The sequence below is a fragment of the Manacus candei genome, unplaced genomic scaffold, assembly GCF_025592945.1.
Source record: "Manacus candei isolate 608988 ecotype Guabito, Panama unplaced genomic scaffold, ASM2559294v1 h1tg000047l, whole genome shotgun sequence".
Classification (NCBI taxonomy): Eukaryota; Metazoa; Chordata; class Aves; order Passeriformes; family Pipridae; genus Manacus; species Manacus candei.
This window is the reverse complement of record NW_026138095.1, coordinates 6,433,355-6,449,696: the sequence shown is the minus strand read 5'-3', so window position 1 is coordinate 6,449,696 and position 16,342 is coordinate 6,433,355. Positions and strand designations below refer to the sequence as shown.

At 58.2% G+C, this 16,342-nt stretch overlaps 2 protein-coding genes across 2 annotated transcripts; one reads left to right on the top strand and one right to left on the bottom strand.

Annotated features, from left to right (window-relative positions):
* The first annotated feature begins 316 nt into the window (after nt 1-316).
* NAT9 (N-acetyltransferase 9 (putative)) lies at nt 317-6,237 on the top strand. Its single transcript, XM_051797587.1, has 6 exons — nt 317-527; nt 1,214-1,323; nt 2,227-2,364; nt 2,576-2,635; nt 2,810-2,904; nt 2,988-6,237. The coding sequence occupies exons 1-6, from the start codon at nt 451-453 to the stop codon at nt 3,132-3,134; spliced, it is 627 nt and encodes a 208-aa protein (XP_051653547.1). The 5' UTR covers nt 317-450; the 3' UTR covers nt 3,135-6,237.
* NHERF1 (NHERF family PDZ scaffold protein 1) lies at nt 6,035-16,126 on the bottom strand. Its single transcript, XM_051797581.1, has 6 exons — nt 15,656-16,126; nt 9,353-9,514; nt 8,426-8,579; nt 7,850-7,890; nt 7,221-7,319; nt 6,035-7,099 (listed from the first exon to the last, which is right to left on the bottom strand). The coding sequence occupies exons 1-6, from the start codon at nt 16,058-16,060 to the stop codon at nt 6,935-6,937; spliced, it is 1,026 nt and encodes a 341-aa protein (XP_051653541.1). The 5' UTR covers nt 16,061-16,126; the 3' UTR covers nt 6,035-6,934.
* Nucleotides 16,127-16,342: the final 216 nt, after the last annotated feature.

The following is a 16,342-nucleotide window of genomic DNA, read 5'->3' as shown; positions in this document are numbered from 1 at the left end:
TGCTTGGGCGTGGTCTAAAAAGGGGGCGTGATCGGGATGGACAGGGGCGGGGCGGGAAAGGGCAGAGGCGTGTCCAGGACGGGGTAGGGGCGGGGCCAGGATAAACACGCCGATAGCCATTGGCCCGTGGGAAGGGGCGAGGCCAGGTAGGGGCAGAGGCGGGGCAGGAGGGGGCGGAGCCAGAGAGGGGCGAGGTATGGTGGAGGCGGGGTCATGCAGAGACGGGGCGATGACGTAAGACAATCTGTGTTGGCTCTGCGCATGCTCGGAGGGCGGCGCGGCAGATGCGCGTGAGTGGCCGGTGGCGGTTCCCGCGGTCCCCTTGGGCACCCTGGTGTGGGGGATCGGCGTGACCTGCGCTCCCGAAAGGCTCCAGGCAGCGCTGCCCCCTCCCTCGGCCTCGCCGCAGAACGGAGCAGGGTGCTGGGGCTCTTTCTCGGTGCCGAGGCCATGAAGATTAACCAGGACACGGTGCTGCGAGGGAAGAAGGTGGCGCTGGTGCCCTACACCGCCGCACACGTGCCCCGGTACGTGGCTCGTGTCCTGCTCGGTCTGATTTCACTTCTCTCTCTGAAGCGAGTGTGGTGGTCAGAGAGGGCTGGGCCTCTTCCCCCTGGGAATCACTCCTGGGAAGGCAGCGAGTGTGCCCTCTGTGCCCGGCTGTGCTCTGTGCCGGCTCTTCTGGAAGGGAGAACTTTATCTGTGCCATTGAGTGTACCCGTGGAAAAGGGGAAATACCTGCCTGTCAGTGAGTGAACACCAGCGGTTCTCTTGTTCGTTGATGCCTTTCCCTACTGACAGTGTAAGAGCAAAAAAAACCCACAAAACTTAAATGTGTGGATGTTTGATACATTATGTGTGTAGGTTTGTGAAGTGCTTGCCTGGACGGCTGCAGATGCCAGTATTGATGTTTTTGTCAGCATCCAGGAGATGCCGGATCATCTCACTCGGGATGAAATGCACTGGAACCCAGTGCTCTCAAATACACCCAGTTAGCATTGGGCACTCTTCAGGCAAAGCCACTGAATTTCCACAGAGAGCTCTGATTCCTGTGTTAGAAAAGGGAGAGAAGGCTGTGGACACTTTTAAGTTGCCACAAAGGCTGGCCTGATGTTTCCAGAGCTGGTTTATACCCTGATCCTCAGGTTGTTGGTGGAGATCCACCGGCAGTGCTGCAGCTGGGGCAGTGACGTGGCTCTGGGTCCCTTGTCAGGTACCACGAGTGGATGCAGTCGGAGGAGCTGCAGCGCCTGACGGCCTCGGAGCCCCTCAGCCTGGAGCAGGAGTACGAGATGCAGCGCAGCTGGAGGGAGGATGCCGACAGTGAGCACCTGAAATGTTCTCTAAGGGAGGGTGGGAGTGGTGGACAGGTCCTTTCCGTCTGACCCACAGTGAGCTGGGAGTCTCCCCCGAACCAGAGGGGATGTGAGACCCTCTACAACAGCAGCTTTGAACTGGCTTTCTGTTATATATAAACCATGTCAGGGAACTAGGGGATGTCCAGGGCTGTTGGTGTCCTTTTTATGCAGTTTTTTAAAGATTACAGTGAATTACTTCCCACGGCATTGTGTGTGCTGAGCTGATCTTGCACAGCCAGCACTCCCCAGGTCTGATCATTATAAAAAAGTGGAAAGAGGTTGTATTTTTCCTTGAGAAATCCAGTGATTTTTATAATCATCTGCTTGAAGCAACTGAATTGGTTCCCTGACTCTCCTACAGGTAACGAATCCCTGCCCATAAAAGCCTGGTAGAAATATAGTGAGCTGGAAAATACTGAAGCTGGCAAAGACCCCAGTCCGGAGTATTTGTCTTACTCAAAGCATTAAAAGCCTTACTCAAAGCAGTAATAACATGGACCAGATGAATCACTAGGTCTCAGCCTCTTGCGCACCAAACAATTCTTTGCCCAAACTTGCTGCTGAGTGAGGCAAGGCGAGGAGACTTCAGACAGGGGATGGACGTTTTCATGCTCCTTAAAACGTGCTGCTTCTAGTCTTGGTGTCTTTGTCACCCTCGCAATGGGTCTTCCCAAATATTTCTTACATTTCTATGGTTGGGAGCAGGCACACTTGGCGTGGGAAACGCAGTTATTAGCTCTTCCTCACTGTTAATGTGTGGAAACTGTTGTTCCTCTGAGCATTACCTGCATTTAGTTTCATTCTTCATTGGTTTGGGGATAATGCTCAGCATGCCCTGAGAATGCTGCCTCTTTCTTGTCTTCCCCAGAGTGCACCTTCATCGTGCTGGACGCGGCGCGGTGGCCGGGCCAGGCGGAGGAGGAGTCCTGCATGGTGGGGGACGTGAACCTCTTCCTCACCAACGCCGAGGATCCGACCCTGGGAGAGGTTGAAATTATGATTGCAGGTCAAGTTCTGCTTCATAGCTTTGTTTCCACAGCTAAAGCCAGCTGCAGAGAGGTGTTACATACAGCAGCTTTTTATTCTCATGCTTTACACCCCTGTTCAGCCCTGATGAGACCTTTGTCTGTCCAGGTCACAGTCTCCTCTGAAAAGTGTCTGGTGTGGCTGATTTGTCTCCCATAAGTGGATGCTGACTCTGTGACTGTCTCTTTCAGAGCCCTGCTACCGAGGCAGAGGGTTTGGCAAGGAGGCAACTCTGCTGATGATGGCCTATGGTAAGGGTGGCTCAGTGCACAGGAACAGGAGTGCAGGCAGCCTGTGATCCAGAAGCACATACTCCTAGTGATTCAGACAGGGTAGTAAGGGATGCATCTGCCCCAAGACTGGAGTCCTGTGCTTTTATAGAAGCCAAACTAGTAACAGAAATGCTTCTCTGATTTCTTTTGCAGGAGTGAGAAGCCTGGGGATCACCAAATTTGAGGCTAAGATTGGTCAGGAAAATGAAGCCAGTATCTGCATGTTCAAAAAGCTTCACTTTAAGGAGGTGCAGTAACAGCCCATCTTCTACCCAGAGAACATGATTCCCCTATGGCTGGTACTGAGCTGCTTTCCCTCTGTGTGATGCAGGTTGCTGTGAACAGCTTTTTCCAGGAGGTGACGCTGAAGCTGGATGTCAGTGACCAGGAGAGACGCTGGCTCCTGGAACAGACAAACCACGTGGAGGAGAAGAGCTACACTGAGCTGAAGCGGCCAGTTGGGGTGCTGGAGACCTGACAGACACATCAGACACGGGCTGGGTTTCCAGGGAGGAGCTGGACGCTGTTGCAAGATCTGGGTGTGGAGGACACCACTGAGCCAACACTGCACTTGACTGTTTTCAGTTACTTTGTCATCTTGTCAACTTTGCACTTTGCTGCGCCAGCCAGAATTACGGCCTGAAGTTTGGACCTGGAGAACAGCCACTAATTCACAGGTTTGGCTAGGAATGACTATAACCTTCACATGCCGTTCCAGCAGAGCCTAAAATCACCAGCAGTTGTTTCCTGGTGCCACCAATTTCTGTACAAGCAGTAACTTCTCCCACTGCCCTTGGAGCAGGATTCATCTGTTTGGCAGACATGGTCTCATACGCTGGCAGCTCAGTTTGTTTACTCTTGAATTAAAAAAAAAAAGACAAAGCTCTGAGGTGCCTGAGCACAGTGTGGGGCTCAGCTGCTTGCTTTGGCTGCTCAAAGTGTGGTTATGGTTTGTGACAGACAACAGACTCTTTGAACCCAATCTTCCAGGGTCTGGTGCGTTGCAGGGGGGCACTGCTGTGTCCTGGCAGGGAGAGGCCCTGGTGTGGGTGAGCACAACCAAAGGGCAAGTTAATGTGATGAAAATTGTTGATATTGGCTGATCAAGACTAGAGCTGAGCCCCACCATGACAGCTGTGCAAGGGAGGGGCTGGGAGCTGCAGGAGGCTGCTGAGACAAACCCCCCCAGAGCTTCAGGGCCGTGCTCCAGATCTGGAAACCTCAGGCCAGCATTGAAGGGATATAGCACTTCATTTTCCCTGGCTGCTTTGATGGAAGCAAGGAGGAAGAGGAGAATACAGTGAAAGGAGACAGCTCCCTTCTTCCAGCAGCTCAGGACTTGCTCTGCTGAGCCTAGAGGCTCCATTTGCTGCTCCACTAAGAAGGATGGGGGGAAAAATATCTATGACTGGGGGGCAGATATATTTAGGTGGGAGTTAACCAGCCTGAGCAGCAGTAGATCCAAGATCTATGGATGAAGAAGGGGCACTTGCCTGACTCCCCCTGGCCAGACTTACCCATGCAGTTACTCAGCCTGACCTCTCCTGCCCTACACGTGCTCTCCACAGCAGGGAAGCTTGCTAAGAGGAGAGGACAGAAGGTAAGGAGGATAACTGACTCTTGTGTGTTTTCCCACTGTAGTAGCAGCCGTAATGGCTAATCCTAGACCAGAAATTATCTGTTCCAATGACGCAGGATCAGGTAATAACTTTCAGATTCGCCCAGGGATGTTTACATTGGAGATTGGCAGTCTGTGGAATTTTTAGTGTTGCTGTGCCTTATATTTTTAGAGCCTGGGGCGTTTTAGTTTTCCAATTTTAGTTAATTTAAATACATGATTCCTGTGACTAATATTAAAGCCAAGCGTGGGAACAGTGTATCACGGTATTTTAAAACAACAAGTATTTAGCGTGGATTTAGTTGTAGGGAAAGCTTTGTGTGGTAATAAAGTGAAGAGCAGCTCTACTTCCCACTGGGATTACCATGACAAGGGCTACTAATCCTCCTGCTCTTCGTCACCTGCTGCAGGCAGGAATGGATTCTGTCCTCCAGAACAAGATTTGCAGAACCTGCTGGGTAAACTGCTGGCTCTGTGCTCCTTCCGTGGAGTGTTTCATCCCTGTGCCAGAGGAGTCAGGCCAAACTGGGAGGAGAGATGGAGCTGAGCTGGGATTTGCTCCCCTAAAAGCCGAACAAGGTGGGAAAAATAACTTAACCTCTGGTGCCAGGGAAAAGGGGCAGTGATATCCTGTCATAGCTCCCCATGCCCAGCCGGTTGCTCTGGAGCCAGCGAGTGCCCAGCTTGGCATCCCCGGTCCCCTGGCAACGCCGGCGCTCTCCCGCCTCCACAGGGGCTGGGAAAAGCCTTTGCCTGGCAACCCAACACAAAGTTGGGTCTGTCCCGGAGCTCAGCCCTCCCCCAGGCTGGGGTGGTCCCAGCGAGGCTCAACCAGTGTTCCCACAGGGAACCAGTGCCCGGCTGCTCCGACCAGGCCAAGAGGCAAAAGGTGCTCCTGGGACCCACTGGATGTCCCCAGTCCTGCCCTGCATGGGTAGCCCCAGCCAGGCTGGGATGTCCTGCTTGCTCTCCAAGGGGGTGAAGGTAGGAAAGAGAAGACAGGAGCTCACCTATTTCGGAGGACACCTTTGGAGGATGAGGGTCATTGGAATGGGCTCCTGCCCCCCCCCCAGCTTCTAGGGGGAAGTGACAGCCTGCACATTCCCTGGAAATGTGGTGACACCTCGTCACTTGGTTGTCATTTGAGGTGCAGACCTCTGCGACCACTCATCAGCTCAGGTAGAGCAGCTTGTCTGGGAGTTTGGAGCACAAAACAGGAGTGTGCAGAAGGGGAGGAAATGAAGACACTGGGCAGAGACCAGGCCCAGCCCTGCCCTGTGCTCAGTGCAGCCATGGTGCCACCAGCCTGGCCCTGCTGAGCCACCCAGGGCTAGATCCATCCATTTAGAGGGACAAACAACTCCTCCCAGCCCATCCCTCCTGCTTTCCCCCCAACCCAGGTGCAACCCAGGCTCACCCTAAAAACCTCCAGGGGGGCTGGGGGCAAATTGGAGCTGCCCCCAACAGAGCTGCTGCCCTCCAGCCTGGTTGACAGACCTGGATTAGAGCTTTGCATCACTGCCCTCACTCCCCTGCACTCCCCAGGGGATTAGAGTCCTTTAATCACCCTGAGGCATTAACCCCCACTGGGACCAGCCGGTGCCTCCCCGACCCCCCATCCTGGCCCCACCAGGTGCTCAGGGGCACCCAAACCAGGCCCAGTGTTCCCCACATTACCTGCCTCTTCCCCCAGCCCTGGGGCACAGCAAGCCCCTGCACCCTCTCAGGCTCTGGAAGGATTTAGCCTTAAACCAGACACGTGAAGTCAGGAAGGTTTATTCCAGTAAACAGAATTTCTCTTGAGCTCAACAGTACGACAACACCTGATTGCAGCACATAGAAACAAAACATCCACAGGAAGAATTTCCACAAAATACAGTTAAAAAAAAAGGAATGGTGCGATTGGAAAAAAAAAAAAGAAGTCTATGAGAAGCCTTTAAATTACACAGTGTTGGATTCAAACCCTGATCGGCTCTGTCTCCAGGAGTGTGCAGGAGTAAAGGAGACTATTATTGCTTGCTGTGCTGGCTCCGGACACCCTCTCCTCTCCCAAAATTGCCCCAGGGGCAGGGTGGGTGCTGGGGTCTCCTCGCTGCTGGGCACCCGTGTCCCTCCTTGCAGCAGAAGAGGCAAAGGGACAAGGTCATCGTGGACGGAGCTTGCCAGGCAGGGGTCAAACACCCCGGCTGTGGTCAGTGGCTGGGCAGGTGGGGTTTGGCAAGAGTCACTAAAAGCCTCGGGTTTTTCAGTTAAAGGGAAATTTGGGGAGTGGCTCAAATGGAGATAAGGTTTAGGGGTGGGGGAAGAACCAGGGAACAGCAGGGATCAGAACCGGGCATCAGGCCACCCCAAATCCTTGATCCCTCCCAATATCCCTGCTTGTGCCTACCAGGATGTGCAGGGCTTCAAGGCAGGGCTGGAGGAGCACGCTGGGGATGGGCTCTTGAAAGGGGACATGCCCAGCACCCCCATCTCTCTCTAGCCCAGACATCCCTCTGCAGGGATGCTCACTGGCCACCGAGTCCCAGCACTCAGGTCAGGGTGGTGGGGAGCAGCCCCACATCCCTGCCAGGAGCCCGTGGCAGGGAGGAGGGGGGTGCAGGAGAGGTGGGTGCAGGGCTGTGGGGGGCCAGCAGACCCTCACCCCGCCCCAGGGACCTTCACAGGTTGCTGAACAGTTCGTTTTTCTTGCTCCAGTCCATCTGGGGTGCCCTCTTGCTGGTGCGCTTCTGGTGCGCCCGCTCCTTGGCCACGGCCAGCGGGATGTCGAGGTCCAGGAGGGAGCCGGATGCCGAGTGGCGCTTGTCACCTTCCTGCGTGTGGGGCTGGGGGGGCGAGAGGCTGTGTCAGCCCCACCATGTCCCCCCTCAGCACAGCCCCACAGGGGGGGCTCATCCCAGATCCCGCTTCCCATCCCCTGCCTCCCCCCGGCATTCCCAGCCCTACCTCGCTGTGGGTCTCGCTGGAGTCGGGGGACACGGCCAGAGGCGCGGGGCTGGACGGGCTCTCGGACACCGAGTTGGACTGTGGCTCTCCGCTGTTTTCCTGGGGGAAACAAGGAGGGAATGAGAGCTCCAGCCCCTGCGGCTTAAGAACAGCCACTGGAGTTGCAAGTCCCACCCGGGGGTCCACGAAATCCGTCCTTCCCCACACGTAATCCCCTGCAAGCTCCAGGCACATAAATACTCCAGCGCTGCCCATCTGGGGCGGGGAGGGATTAAACCCCAGCCGACTGCCCTGGCTTTAGCAGGAGCAGGAGGAGGAGGGTGGCTGCAGGGCTGGATGCTACTTCCCTGCAGCAGCACAAGGGCTCCTAGCCCTGGAGCATCAGGAGGCAAAAGGAGAGGAGGCACAGGCAATTGCAGCCATCTCTGTTACACTCAGCACCACAAGCAACTCCCTTCCTGGGGGACACCAGTTCCCAGTCCCCTTCCCAGTGGCACCAGCTCTTGTGTGGCAGCCTGGGAGCACTGCAGTCCCTGGTGGCATCATTCTGTCCATGGGGACACCTGAACAGGAGGGTCCCTGCCTGGAGATGGGCATGGACGGGGTTAGAAGCAAGACGAGGCTCTTACCTTCTCTATATCGCCATTGGCAACTGGTTCTGGCAAGGGACCTGTGGGACAAGGACATGGGCACCAAGTGAGGATGTATTTGCTTTGTCCCCTCACCAATGTGGGGCAATCAAAGGCTGCACATGGCCAGTGCTCACACAACACTGCCCAGGATCTGGCCAGGTCCTGAGTTTTCTAACCAGCCCCTGGAGCCAACTCCACAGCACGGGGAGATGCTGCCAGGCACATCCCCATGATGGCAGCAGTGATGTGGAGCCCAGTGAGAACCCCTCTCCATCCTCCTGGGGACCACCGTGACAGCAGGGAGGGGCCCATGGAGCAGAGCAAAGGGCAGCTGATGCCTCTTCACTCCCCAGGCCATAAACCCTGACAAAGTGCAACCCAGGGCCATAAACCACCACCCCAGCACAGGGCCCCCAAACAGGCAGGGAGACACCTCTGCTTGGCCCTAGGGTGATAAACCTCCACCTCCCAGGGCTCAGGGAGCACCCCAGCACCCCAGGTTTGGTGACAAGGTGACACAAAGCTGACAGAGATGACACAAACCCCCATCCCCGCAGCACAGCCCCAGCCCACCTGTCAGGTGCTGCTCCGAGGGCACCACCTTGCACTTCTTGAAGAACTCATCCGTGAGGACATCCACCACCAGCAGCCTGGTCTCATCACCGCCTGCCTTGATGGCTGCCACCACGTCACTGTGCTGCTTGCCCTCCATGCACACACCGTTCACCTGCAGGCAAGGCACCACATCACCCCTGGAGCCAGGGCTCATCCATCCCTTGAGAGCTCCACAGAGCGGCCGGGTACTGCCTTGGTACCAGTCACAACCCCAGCACAGCCACCCCACAGCCCCTGCAGGCATTTACAGCCTCACAGGATTAGTGGCGGAGCCAGGAAAACCTCATTAAAAGCAGATTTTCCTCTGAGTGATTAGCACGGGATCGAACGGGCAAAGCTGGCATGGAGTGCCTGGCAGGGCACAGACCCGGGGCAGGCACAGGAGATGGGCAGCACGGGCAAGAGACAAAGCCCTCATGGTCCCCAGAGACCCCAAAACTTCAGCCCAAACGAGGCAGCAGCCCCACGCCCCAGTGAGCAGCAGGGTTGGGGCTCGGTTTGTCCTTGCCCTCATGGGTCATCATCCCACCTGGCACAAACCCAGTCCCCATCCCCACCCTGGTCATGTCTGGCAGCAGAACTCGGGGCCATCATGCACCTTGTCCCCAGCCTGCCACACCCCAGGGGCATCCCAGGGACAGTGCTACTGCTAATTAACCCACAGCCAGCTAATTAGTGCTCAGCCCCAACCCTCCACAGTGCTGCACCCCTGGGTGGGACCGGCAGGCTGGTGCAGGTTGGGTGTCTGCACTGTGAGTCACCACCAGCGTCAAGGACACCACACACCTTCCCGGCAAAGGGCAGCTGCCTCCCGGCCACCGGGACGCGAGGGAGCACCAAGGTTTTTTGGGAGACCCCCCCAGAACCCTGCCCACCCCAGCATACCTCGATGATGCGGTCCTGGGGGGCCAGCCCTGCTGCCTCGGCCGGCGAGTTGGGGTCGACGGCGCGCACGTACTGCCCCGGGCGGCTCTTGTCACTGTGCAGGTTGAAGCCGTAGCCATCGGGGCCCTTCTTCATGTGGCACAGCCGAGGTCGCAGCTCCTCCTGCAACGGGGACAGCCCGTGGGTAAACTGCTCTCAGACCCCCCCCAACACCCAGGGAAAGCACCAGGACCCTCGGACATCTCCCCGGGACACCATCCCTGTGTGGCCACCTGCAAACACTGGTACCTCGAGCTGGGGAGCAGCGTGTCAAACACCCCATGATCCCAGGCATTAATTAATGAATTAGGTGCAGGGCACACTAATTGCAGCGAAACGTTGAAGAAACATGTTATTATGTGTGTCCCCAGACCACGCTCTTCCTTTTGGGATCAGGATTGCAACCGCCATGAAGGTGGAGGAGGAAACACAGCCCAGGTTGCTGGGAAGCACCCCCACCCCACCCCATCCCACTCGGGAAGCTTTGGCTACCAGAGAGATCTCAACCACCAGAGCAGGTCCCTTCCATCACGCCCTTGCCAGCTGCAGCCCCCCTCCACAGCAAACCCAGCCATGGGACCAGTGAGATCCCCCACCCCAGAGCACCCCACAGCCACTGCCGGCAGGGAAGGGGCACAAAGGGCTTGGGCAGGCAGCTGGGATCCCGCTGGAGCAGCTGCGATGCCGAGGTGCCTCAATGCCCCGGCATGACCCCTCCAGGATTGCAAAACAGAAACCAGCTCCACCGGGGCGGCACGACATGGGATGTTCAACTCTCCAGGAGGCAACACCCAGCTCATCTGCACCTGGTTTCACCTTGACCTGTGGATCCACCAGCACCTGGCGCCAGGGAACCCTGCAGGGGCAGCCACATGCACCCGGCCCACAGAGAGCCCTTTAAGCTCCCCACCCTGTGAGCAGCAGAAAGAAGCAGGAGCACCCCCGGGAGCCCGGCACACAGGAACTGCCTTTGCTCACCCAGTGGGGAGTGGGATGCCTGGGAAGCATCAGAGGAAGCAGGCGACACAAACCAGCCACCTGCACGTGGCACCATCAGAACTGCTCTGATCCCAGCACCCAACACCACTTCCACACATTTATAGATAAAATGGTTTGATCCCGCCTTGACCACCAGCCCCTGGGCTTTGGTTGGGCTCTCCCAGCAGCCAAGCCTTGCTCAAACTGCTGGAATATTCCTTGCCAAGAGGTTTTGTATCTAATCTTTCTTCTGAGATAATTTTTTCTCCTTTGGTACCCATAGCATCACTTGGAAGAGGCACTGCAGGAATTTCCCCTCCCACACCTGCACCGTGCTGCCCTTTATCCCCTGCACAGCACGTGTGCTTCCTTGCCATGAAATTCCCTTTGCTCCCAGCCAGGAAAACCTGGGTCCTGGAGTGCTGACACCCCACATCTGAGAGCACTGAAGTGGCAAAGGGTCCCACACGGGCCGGGGTGACGCATTTGCAATTGCTGAGCCAAATGCTGTGATAAGGCCCTGATAAAGCCTCATCTTCTTGCACAACGCCTTCCTCCATGGTCAAGGCCAGCTACCACCCCAGCACCACTTGCCAACGCCCCGGGAAGGGAGGTGCAGGCAGCACCCAGCGCGTCTGCCAGGAGTGAAGGTGATCCCGGGATGCCTCAGCGCTGGCACACAGGACCTGCTCCCCACTTGGCTCAGCTCCACAGGCAATGCCCAATGTGGATTCCCCAGCTGGGTGGAGGATTGTGACCCTCAACTTTGCCCCGGCTGCCCTTCGGTCCCCCCGTGCCTGGTGGCAGCAGGTTCACAGGGTGCGACAGCATCGTCCACCCACGCAGCAACTGGACAGGGACAGACAATACCCAAAATAAGGACAAAAGGTAGGAGCCTGGTGGAGCCTAGAGGAAGGCAGCACCTCCCTGGGGCCCTGCCCTGGCCTGACCTCGAGCAGGGGGGTCAGGCTCCGGAGCACCCACGCTCCCGGTGCCCTTGGCAGCACTGTGGGGTTGCTCCACGCCGATAGCTCGGGACAAAGCCGGAGGGAGCACCCGGCAAGCGGTGCTGGCAGTGCTCCCGGGAGAGAATGGGAGGAGGGAGGACTTCGCTCCCACCCATACCAACAAAGCCCTGGCAGCCTGGGCTCCCTGAGGCACTGGTGCCATGAATTTTGGGGGGCGTTGGGAGGGGGTGGGAAGCCCTGCAGGGTGGACAGATGCCTCAGGACAGGGGGACAGGTCATGGTAGAGGGAGGCACTGATCCCTCAAAGGCAGCTGGCCAAGGCAGAAGCACTCGGTGTGAGGGCAGCCCGGCCGGGCCGTGACCCACCCCCCCAGCACCCCCCCACCAGTGGCTGGCAGCTCCTCCAGCCCAGTGTGCCAGGCTGCCTGTGCCCTCCCCAAATCCCCAGTGCCAGCAGAAACCCCGTGGGCAGCCACCATTCTGTCTCTCGGAGAGGAAAACATGCATCCAATCCTCCGGCAGCTATATCCTGCCCATCCACGAGTCAAGCACCCTGTGGTAGGTCATCCTTCCAGCCCCAAAACCCCCCTCGGGCTTAACAACGCGAGGAGAGAGGGTTTGGGGCCAACACCCGGGATGCAGAGAAACCCCGTGGCTATGGAGCTGGGCAGCAGGACAGCGGAAATGCCCCTAATTTCTCTAAGCTGCTGCATCCTCTCCTCCAAGGCCAGCAGCCCTCCCGCCGTGCTGGGACACGGATTAGCCGGCAGAGCCTCCTTAGGAGCAATTACAACCTCCGGCGGGGAGGGAGGCGGGGGGAAGCCGGACTCAGCCCCCCCGCACGGGCATCCCGTGCCACCCCTCTCCTCCACACCCAGGGGCGGCAGAGGGACAGACACCTGTCTGCAGAGATCCCCACTTGACATGGGGAACTTTGCAGCAATGCATCCCTATTCTTACCCTGGAAGAGGATTTGGGGCATATGCTTCTCCCTCCAGGAGCTGCTGGACCAACCCTCCACAGCACCTTCAGCTCCCTGGCAGGACCAGCAATCCCAGGATCACAGGAACCCCAAGTAAACAGGCATCAGGACCCGCTCCCCACCTCCCAGCCCTACAAGCAGCATCAAGCCCATCGGCAGCAGCAACATTTCCAGTTACTCAAAGAGAAACACAACGGCTCGAGAACGCCTGGGCCAGCAAATTCACACGGGTCCCGAAATCTGGCGCACACATTCTGCCTTCATACAAAGGGGATGCAAAGCAGCCTCCTTGCAGCATCCCTGTCACGTCCTGTTCGACTGGAGCTGCTTTTCATGCAGCTGCCTTGAGAGGAAATTTAATTCATTTCCTAATTAAACATCAGCTACCCCCCAGTGCAATGCTCCCAATGAGGGGGGAAATGCTCCCCGTTATGCCCCAAAACCCAGCCCTGGGAGGCTCACCCAGATTTTACAAGGAGGGATGAGCCTTGCTGGCAGGGAGGGCTCTAATTTAGCACTAAATTTGCAAGAGGGAGGCCCGGGGCTGGTAGGAAACACCCTGCCCTGGTACAAGCAGCCCCAGCCCATGCCAGGGTGCTGGGCTTGCAGCACCTGGTGCTGCCCCGTGAACACCGTGTGGTTTGCATGAAACTTTCTCAAGATACTCCTGAGCAGTTGAAGCCTCCGGAAACACAAGGAGGGGGGGATGAACCGTAAGAGCTCTCGCTGGGGACACTCACACAGCACAGGGCCCCAGGAAGCGGGGTTGGCCTCAGGGGTGTAAAACTATCACTGTGCTGGCTCAGCACCACAGACAGGGGTGCAAGGATCAGCTCCCCAGGGAGGCTCAAAACCTCCATCTCAGCATCAGGGGGATTTGAATGTCTAAGGCTTTATGGGAATGAAAAGGGAACCTACGATGAGCCTCTCAAAATCTCCTCAGCCCACACCCAGCACTGAGAGCTGGGGGTGTGACTGACCCCCTAGCACAGGGGGGTCCCAGTCATGCAAGACCCAGCAGGGTTTGGAGAGAGGATGGATTCTGCTGGAAAGTGGGAGACGTTAAACGATCACTTGCCACAGGCAGCTCTCACAGCTCTCAAGTGTCTCCAGGCTTGTTAAGCAAATAAAGGCAAGTCCAGCCCAACAAAACAAACAGGACTCTGACACATGCAAATCTCCCGCTTCCCCAGTGATCCCGGGGAATCCCACCCACCCAGAGTGCTGGGGCTGCAGGGGGATGGGGTGGCCAGCACCGGCTGTCCGCCAGTGTCCGGAGAACAGGCACGACACTGTGTTCCTGGCTTGCCAGAGAGAAATCCCTTTCTGCCTGTTCCGGCTTGGCTCCCATCCCGCCCGGCATCTTCCCACCCTGCTTGGTGGGTGCCCAACCAGGGCGATGTCTCCAAACCCACTTGCCTTTTCCACCAGGCCCTGTCCCCAGCCGCAAGATTTCCTGCTGATACCTGTTGAGAAACTGTCCTGGGGCCTTGCGGTAATGTCACCCCATGTCACCCCACGTCACCCGCTTCCTGCTCTTGTGAACAGAGAAACCGCCGGTAGTAACTGTGCACGGGCTGTGCCCCGAGCCTGCTCCCCACGCCTGTGAGCAATCTCCAGCTAAGACTGTCCCCCAACAGTCTGTGGGGAATCTCCAGCTAAGACTGTCCCCCAACAGTCTGTGGGGAATCTCCAGCCAAGGCTGTCCCCCCAAAGCCTGTGAGGCATCTCCAGACGGGGCTGTCACCCAAGAGCTTATGGGGCATCTCCAGCTTCCCATGCCCTTTCCATCACTCCAGCCAACACAGTGAGCAGGCAGCCACCCCACAACATGGCAGGGCTCTGTTCCCCATGTCCTCAGCCCGCCAAGCCTGGCAGGGGGCTCACCCGAGCTGCATTAAGTACATTCTTTTTGTCTTTCCCAGCCTGTGGAGAGATCTGGGAGTGGGAAGCAGAGCACAGACGGTCTCGCGGGCCCCGAGGCAGCGCTGGCACTGTGACATACGGGAGAACGGGCACGCTCCCCCCGCGTGGGGCAGCACCACGGCCCGGCACGGGGCCAGACCTGGGGGACATGGGATGACACGGGACAGCGAGCAAGAGGGGTAGCACAAGGGCAGAGCCTGGATGTTCCCACCTGAACAAGCCCATCGAGGAGGTGCTGGAGCAGTGCTTTAGCCAGGCAGGGATGAGAATTGTGCCTGCAGTGGATCAGCCTGACCAGGGGCAACAGGCAGCTGGCACAAGGCTGAAGTCCAGCAGGAGACACAACTCAAAACCACCTGGTCCTAAGCAAAACCCTGTGTGACAACAGCTCAGCGAGGCACCAAGGTCTGCCTGGGGCTCAGTGTCTACACTGGGAGGGCTCCCTTGCACCAGTCTCTCTGGGAACGGGTCACAAGATTTCCCCAGAACGTTCCCCACCCTGGGGACACCAGGAGGCTGCTTCCCAGGAAGACCATCCACATCTCTGTTGTCACAACAAACAAGTCTTTGCTGGGTAAATAAAAAGCAGTATTATCTCCCGCTGCCCAGAGTGTTTCTTAGGAACCACTCTGAGCAGGAAAGGTCAGCTATTTCTCAATTCCTCACCTTTCTACATCACTTTGTTTGTGCAACTGCTAACTCCCACACACACTGAAGGCCAGCATTCCTGAGTATATGTACATGGGGTCTGACTGTCAGGATGAGTCCTCCAGCCCGGGAAGGGCTCCACTATCTCCACTCCACAGCAGAGACCGAACACGCTCAGGGCAGGAGTGACTGCCACCAACACCTGCAGTCACAGCCCGCAAAAACATGCTCTGCCACAGGTTTTTTGTTGTATTTTGGCGTGGGTTAGTGCCAGCCACCCTCAGCCCAGCCCTGGGCTCAGCTACACGTCAAAGCTCGCCCTGTCACTTTCCTCACCCCATTTTACCGGCCCTGCAGCATCAGGACGGGCCGAAGGGCTCCAGGACACAACAGGCTGCTCGGTTACGGGTCCAACCAGCCCGGTGTACCCGCCTGCCCCCGCCCGTCACCGGCATGGCTGGGAGAGAAGAGCAGCAAGCAAACAAAAAAATTAATTTAAAATAAAAAAGGCAAAGCAGCCGGGTGCGGTAGGGCCCGGGGCTCCTGGGGAGCGGCGTTTAAAGCAAAGCAAAATAGAGAAAGAAAGAATCGAGACCGAAACCAGACACAGCGCCCGCGGGAGGCCGAGGTAGATGCGCTCGCTCCAGGGCTGGAAGGCGACGAACAGGGCCGGTCCCGGGAGGTCCGACCTCCCCTCCTCGGACATCACCCCCTTTCCCGGAAACTTTTCCGAGCCCCAGCCCCCCCTGGCCGCCCGTTTACCCGCTGGTCGCCGCCGTTGGGCTCCCGCGCCACGGGCTCCGCCGGCACCGGCACCGGCACGGGGGCGGCCTGCCCGCCGACCACCGGGGGCTCGGCACCCGCCCCGGCCCGCTTCGACAGCTGCTCGTCGGCCGTCGAGTCCACGACGAGGAGGCTGACGGTGCCAGCGGCGGCGCGGATCCGCTCCACCACCTGCTGATGGCTCTCCCGCTCCACGTTCTCGCCATCCACCTCCAGCAGCCGGTCCCCGGCCCGCAGCCCCGAGCGCTCGGCCGGCGAGCCCGCTTCCACCAGCCGGATGAACTGGCCCGGCTTGCCCTTCTCCCCGTGCAGGTGGAAGCCGTAGCCGTCCGGGCCGCGCTCCAGGCGGCACAGCCGGGCGGCGGGGCCCGCGCCGCTGCTCATGGCGGGGGGAGCGGGCGGAGCTGTGGCCGCCCCGTCCCGCCGCCCGCGCTCAGAGAACTGCGCGGCCCGGGCCGTGCCGCCCGCCTATATATGGGGGCGGGGCGCGGGGCGCGGGGCGGCCAATGGGAGAGCGGGACGGGGAGATGGCCGCCAAATAAGGAGAGCGGTGGGGCGTGGTTATGGAAATATTAGGGGTGTGGCTATGCAAATCTGCTCCTTGGGTATGCAAATGTGTTCTCGCCCCGCTGGGGCGGCCCGGGCGCGGCGGCGCCGCCGGGTCCT